Here is a 7,727-nt window from a genome sequence, read left to right on the forward strand (position 1 = left end):
GTATTTCAGACTTTTATGATCAGTGTATATCTCACATTTCTCGCCATAAAGGTAATGCCGCCAAATATTTAGCGCAAATACCACTGCTGTGAGTTCTAAATCGTGAGTAGGGTACCTCTCCTCGTACTCTTTTAACTGCCGAGAAGCATAAGCTATTACCCTCCCAGCCTGCATAAGCACACAGCCGAGACCCTGTCTCGAGGCATCACAAAATACCACAAACTTTTCCTTATCTGAAGGAAGAGTTAGTACAGGAGCGATAATCAAGCATTACTTTAACTCTAAGAAACTTTTCTCACACTGATCTGTCCAAACAAACTTCAGGTTCTTTCGGGTCAGCCCCGTTAAGGGTACAGCAATCTTTGAAAAACCCTCAACAAACGGGCAATAATACCCAGCTAATCCCAGAAAGCTCCTAACTTCAGTAACTGATTTTGGTGTTGGCCAGTCCCGAACAGCTTCAATTTTAGCCGGATCCACCATGATCCCATCTTTATCTACTACGTGCCCCAAGAAAGAGACACAAGATAACCAGAATTCACCAAGATGTCATCGACTAACACGATCACACATCTGATTAGGTAATCCTAGAACATCCGATTCATATAATCCATATCAAATATAATATGCAACCTTGGCTCATGATTCACCCTAATGGCAATATTGCATTTTGAATATTCTACATATAATTTGAAAGAGGATCATTTACCTTGACAGCCACCTCAATTTCCCTGAAGCTTTCTAATACTCCCTGATGTTCCGGAAGCCTCAGCCTTCCATTTGTGATCAGGGTTGCCACTATCGGTCCCCTTACTGAAATTACCACTAGCAGGAGGATTCGATGCCGTGGCGGCATCCTTTGCAGTCTGCTCTTTTGCTACATGGTTCTCAGCCTCCTTAGCAATCAAGGCTAGCTCTACCACTTTCTTATACAAAGCGTCATGTGACGTGGTAATCTTCAAGTCCCGACTGATTGTGGCATTCAATCCTCTCACATATTTCTGTTTCCTAGTGAAATCTGTGGGTACCAGATCACCAGCAAACTTAGATAACCGGTCAAATTCCAGGGTGTATTCGGCCACTGACATCTTTCCCTGAGTAAGCTTCACAAAGTCTTCCATGTGTGAACTTCTCACAGCGATGTAGTAAAACTTTTCCTCAAACAAACTTTTAAATTCTTCCCAGGTCATTATACTGACATCCCGGGTTTGGCCCACGATATCCCACCAGACGCGGGCATGATCTGGTAACATGAAGGCTGCACAGTTCACTCTTTCAGTTCCCGTCACTCCCATATTATCCAAGATACGGGTAATAGTGCTCATCCACTGCTCGGCCTTAATTATATCAAAACCTCCCAGAAAAGTCAGAGGTTGCAGCTTCACGAACCGCTCAAATACCGAGTCCCTATGCGGCATAACAAACCCCTGGTTACCCACCACTGGCATAGGTGTTGGTGGTAACACTTGATCAACAGGGGCAGCCAGTGCCGGTTGCCTTAATCGTCGCAACTCTTCTTCTTGACGAAGTATGACACTTCGCATTTCTTTAAACATCTGCTGCTATTCAGCAGGAGGATTAGCATTACCAACCCCCGCATTATCCCCCGAATCCTACGGAGGTGGAGGCGGTGCCAGTGGATTGGTTTGGGCAGCCCCAGGCTCTACTTGCTCGCCCCATGGTCTAGATGATTGCGGAGGGTCCATTACTAGTACCCATGTAATCAACAACCCCAGCGAGTTAAGCACCAATACCACACTTACACACTTATTGCCTTAAACCCTAACTCAACTATTTACCCCATACAAATATTTATTAATCAAATAGCATTTAAAGCATGGCATCACATAACACATACATAATTTAGATGATTGCATACTGCCTAAGATGGAAAGCGGTAAACAGATGATCACACATACAGTCAAGTATTTACTCTCAATACTTACTACACCATGAGTCGAGCTTATCTCTGACGACGAATGTACATGTTCAGCCGGTCTACAGGAAGTTTAAAAACCTTGGCGCTCTGATACCAAATTGTAACGTCCTAAATAATCAGGCACGCTACCCAAAATACTTATGAAACTCTAATCCCCTAATCGGGATTACTAATCAAAATAGCGCAGAATTTAAACTTTTATATTAAACAGAATGAAAATAAACTTGTAATATATTTAAACTTTCAAAATAGTTGGGATCCCAAAAATAATTACAAACTTATTACAAGTCTTTTCTTTCTAGCCGACCTAAGCGGCAAAATAGAATTCAAAAGTTCAACACTGATAGACCCTTAACCCGCTTGGTCTGATATGGCTTGAACATGTACATTCTTCGTTTTGCTCCTCAAACTCATGGTTGATCAGCCACTGACTTACCCTTTCCTGCACAGTAGAGCACCCATGAGCCAAGCCCAGCAAGACAGTATAAATCATAACAAATATAATATGCTCATCATGCTATTTAAACAGTAATGCCATTCATATATGTCTGTGTGTCACAGACCTGCATGTCACACTCACATGCCTATTTATGTCTACATGGCGTAGGCCTATGTGTTGCGCTCACACATCTATATATATCTACGTGGCGTAGACCTACGTGTTGCTCTCACACGTGTAATTACAATAAGGCCTTAAAATAGTTCATCTCGGTTCAAGATACCGAGTCCAACTTAATTATGCCTTGACACATAACCCTTAATCTCAATATGTAACACATAATTATTAGTGTCACTGCACTATTTGTCTATTTGCTATAGACCTGCATGTTACGCTCACATGCCTATTTATGTCTACGTGGCGTAGACCTACGTGTTGCTCTCACACGTCTATATACAATAAGGCCTCAGTAGTGTTTACCTCGGTTCTGATTACCGAGCCTAACCTGGTTATGCCTTGCTCGCATAACCCTATTCATGTATATACGTAATCCATGTATTACGTTCTTTCGGTGGTTTATCCTGGTGATATATACCAGGTCTAACCCAGTTATGTCTTAAACACGTAACTTCTAACATACATGCGTGTATTCAATATTTACTACAACATATATAATCTTAGGGTAATAACCCTAACTTTCATACTATGTAATCACGCATATAATACATTTCTATATACTTAGATGACATTTACTAAGAGTATCAACCCTGACTCATGCTTTCACTGGACTCATAATATTCTAGGGTAATAACCCTAGACCGCATTAAAATTAAACTCAAGGTACTAGCTTACCGAGTCTAGTTTAATTATGCCTTAAGCGCATAATTCATAATTCCAATATATAGATATATCTGACATGGCATAGTATTACACAACATATATCACTAGGGTAATAACCCTAGGCTATTAAACCGCTCATGTTAGGGTAATAACCCTAATCCTGGTTGCAATTACTCACATATATCACATTCAACATAAGTGCCACCGCGCATACTCTACGTGCAAACTACTGTCTTACCTGTTGTCTCGCAATAACAGAGATTCCAAACCCCTCGGTGCTCCTGATTAGGTGCCGGTAATCCTAGTCACATAATCCGGGATTTCACAAATAGGGTTAATCCCCAATTTCACTTTCACAAAATATAAACATGGCATTCAAAACATATATAATAAAATAGAGCTCGGAACGAGCTTTCTAACAATATAAAGAACATCCCAAACGGAGTCCCGAGTCAAAAGTTATGGCCAAAACAAAATTGAGAAAACATAATTTCTCACTGCCAAATCCAATCGCGACGGCCGAAAATCCCGTCGCGACGACTGGGTTTAGAACACCCCAAAACTCCATTTTTAAGGTCTTAAAATGCCAACCTTTCCTAGATTTCGAACCCCAACCAAACAGAGGGTAAAAACGCATAATAAGGCTCAAAAATCACAACTCAAATGCATCTAAATTCTCATTGCAAAAGCCAAAAATTCAGATTGCATAAACACAACAAAATCATGCTCAAACTAAGCAAATTCCAAGCTCAAGAACAAGAGCTTCATCTTCAGCCATTTAAACAATTTTCCAGCCAACACAACATCACAATAACACATGATTCAATATTAGAAAGTACCCTAGAATCAAAATCCATGCTCAAGAACTTAAATCCAAAGATTAACACACTCAATTCATCAAGATTATAACCACACTTAAGAACATGCAATCACAAGGCAAGATACAACTCAAATCATGCTTTTTCCATAACAATTCCAGCAAGATTCCACTAATTAAAATTCAATAAAAACTCAGCAAGAAATTACCTAAACTTCAAGCTCAAGAAACTACAATCCAAAGCTCCAATTCACACCCAACTTCAAGTAATTCTCAACAATCAACTTTGAAAATCAAATGGGCTTTAGGGAAAGAGAGGGTTCGGATGAGAGAGAGATGAAACCAGAAAAATAATTCATTTTCTCTCCAAAATCAATTTGGTTCAAGTAAATCACTTATGGTCAAATGACCATTTTGCCCTTAGGGCTTAAAACATACATATTCACTCACATGGGCAATTTAGCCATTTTATTCACACATAAATCCAATATAATTTCAGATTATTCATCAATAATAAGAATGCCAATTATTTCAATCCCAAATGAATTTTGGGCCCGAACCCGGTTCGGCCCGAAAACACCCGGTTGTGACTATACCGCGCCAACCTGTCAGAACACACCTGAAAAGACAACATAGGCATACTATATAATAATATAGTTCTATTAAGCACGTAATTAAATTAATCTCAACAATTTACCCTTCTCGGGTCATAATTACCCAAATGCCCCTGGCTCACCAACGGGGTCTTTAACATTTTAAATTTCATATAATTTCACGTATATTGAACTATATAATAATATAATTCCTCAATTAACTCATAATTATCTAATTAGGGCTTTGCTAATCCTTTTTCTTAATTCCAGGTATTACAAGGTAACTCTCCAAACAATCAAAGGTTAAAAGTATTATTTAACCAGACATCTGCTATTGAGTGGGAGCTATCTGAGATGTAATCAAATAGGGAACATTAGAAGATATTGAAGAAAGATTTATGAAAGTGATCTATATGTTAGATATTAAGGAACTGTGTATCAATTGTCCTTGTATCTCACCAACTCATTTCGAGATTCATGAGATGGTGCTTACTTTGGGGGTGGAGGAATTATTCTATAATAATTCAAGCTCTACCAGAGAAGAATTATAACTTTGTAAATTTCGAAAATACTAGAAAGTTATATTGCTGAAGAAAAGTCTACACTGTATTATCTCAATTACATATTTTAAAATATGAGAGATATGTCTTCTGTTAATTCAGATGTACTTTTAAAACAGTAAAGATTTCAGTATCCCTTGATGAGTAAAGCATATAGTAAAGGATGTTTCATAAGAGTATTTATGAACTAGTTTACAGAAGTTTGGGTGGATTCAAATATACTACACTTGATCTGAAGATCAAGACATTAGATTGACCTATTTGCACAGTTTGTTTTATATTAGTGCAAGTGGGAGTTTGTTGGGTTTTATGCCCTAAATGAAACTCTTTACAATTTGATTAGTTATCAATATAAGAAATTTGAAGTGATTAATGTTTGCATGAATTTTACATGCTAATGGTTTAATATGTTTTTTACATTCACACACACAAAATCAGTTAAATCCAGATCATATGTTTATTCACAATTACAGTATCGTCAACACAGTGGAATGTGTTTGTGATCATATGAATCAAAATTCTTGGTCCCTGTTTCATCAGTGTTATTGGATTTACACTAATGTGATAATCAGCAATGATGTGTACTTACACTTGGAGTAAGTGTTATGTTCTTTCCAGGACATTAGTAAAGTATACTAGTTTCGAATGTATGGAGTATACATTGGACTGGACCGATATTGCAACTAACTTAAGATATTACAAACTTACCGTTATATATATATATATATATATATATATATCTTTCCAAGTCAATATCAGTAGTTGATCTTAAGATTAAAAGAATCTAAATCCTGATATGCTTAGGCTCAACTCAGGAGTGCTATTCATGTTCTTTGATTTATTAGTTAAGCCTACTTTTAGGTCAGGGTGATACGTATATTTTGGGAACATGGTAGTATGATTGAGTGGGAGTGGTGAACATAAATATGGAATCTATAGCTTCTATTGGTGTATAGAAGTCAAGTGACGATTCCCTTCGAACTTAGCAAATAGAAGTAAATGGATGAGCTCTTGTTTAACTGACTAATTATTAGATCACTAAACACCATTTACAGGTAGGTAAGTGTTTTAAGGGGCAAAATATATTGAGGGTTGAGAACGGTAAAGAAATCCCATCTCGATGTAGATCATCTATATAGAGGATCTTTAAATCACAATAAGATTATAACAATGGTTAAATGAGATAGCATATTGATATCGTGGAACATATAATATGCTCTATATAAGTCTGAGAGTGCAATTCTAAGTTCTAAGAGTGGATTCAACGAAGAATTAATAAGTAGGAATTTACTTGGTAAATTTGGTTCACTTATTGGAAGCTCAGCATATAGATCCATGGTCCCCATTCTAGTTGAGAACATTCTGCTTGTAAGACTCATTAATTGATTCATGATTGATCAGTTATAATTCTAAAGTTAGACTATGTCTAATTTTATGAATTTTCACTAAGCAGGGGTGAAATTGTAAAGAAAAGAGATTCTAGGTTTATTTATTTATTAATGGACTTTATATGTCTAGTTAATAATTAAATTAAATGAAAATATTATTTAATAATCTATTTTAGTTATTAAATAATTAGTTTTGGCATGTAAAAGGTTAGAATTGAAAATTGGCGTTTTTGAGAAAATAGAAATAAAATTTGTTAAAACTGCAAAATCAAGTGGGGCCCACTAACACACCATGGCCGACCACTATTTGTGCAGTTTCAAATTGATTTTTTCATTATTTTAATGCCAAATAATTCCTAACCTAAACCTAGTAGTTTCCTATAAATAGAAAGTGATGGCTCAGTCAAATCACATGCTTTCATCAGTTATCTGACAGAAATTTCTCTCTTCAAAAAAACTGAGCCTTCCCTACTTTCTATACCTGGCCGAAATCCCTCTTCTCTTTTCCCTTCATCAATTTCGTGACCCTAGTGAAAGAGTAAGTGCCCACACACAGCAAGCAGTAACTCAATCATAGATTGGAAGACTGTGAAGGATCAAACTCAAAGAAGAAGGACATTCGGGCTCAGGTCTTGATTATACTCTGCTACAGAAAGGATACAAGGGTTAGAGATCTGAACAGAAAGAGACACTAATTCCGCTGCATCAATGTAAGGTTTTCTTAACTTTATATGTGTTTAATTTATCGTTTTAGAAAGTTCATATTTAGGGTGTTTAAACAACATACTTGTGAGTAGATCTAAGATGCTGGTAAAATAAATTTCCAACAGGTACGACATACTGAACCCAGCTCCCCCTCACATGAACTACCCCAACTGTGAAGGCCCATTTGCGTGATTTGGATAACTGTACTAAGTTAATTTAATTAGTTTAACCTAATAAAATTGATTAGCAATATAATTAACTTTTAAAATATATGAAATTTATTTTTCATTTTAATATTTTAAAGTTAATTTTAAGAAAAACACACTTAGTTTAATGAAATTATTTCTAGATGAACTATTGTATTTTTCTTGTATTTAATTAAATATATAATTATAACTAACTAGATTCTTTCTGAAGCTTATTTTAATTATTTCATTAAATATTCC

The 7,727-nt window shown here is 36.4% G+C and overlaps 1 protein-coding gene across 1 annotated transcript; it reads right to left on the reverse strand.

The window, feature by feature from the left end:
- Nucleotides 1-722: 722 nt before the first annotated feature.
- Nucleotides 723-1,544, reverse strand: LOC133039252 (uncharacterized). The gene has a single exon (XM_061118101.1). It carries the CDS (start codon nt 1,542-1,544, stop codon nt 723-725), a length of 822 nt encoding a protein of 273 aa, XP_060974084.1.
- Between the last annotated feature and the right edge of the window lie 6,183 nt (nt 1,545-7,727).

This window comes from Cannabis sativa, chromosome 6 (assembly GCF_029168945.1).
Source record: "Cannabis sativa cultivar Pink pepper isolate KNU-18-1 chromosome 6, ASM2916894v1, whole genome shotgun sequence".
Lineage (NCBI taxonomy): Eukaryota > Viridiplantae > Streptophyta > Magnoliopsida > Rosales > Cannabaceae > Cannabis > Cannabis sativa.

What these genes read in the sequence shown, in the direction of transcription:
- LOC133039252 (XM_061118101.1), bottom strand. Translation starts at nt 1,544, where the DNA reads ATGCGAAGTGTCATACTTCGTCAAGAAGAAGAGTTGCGACGATTAAGG.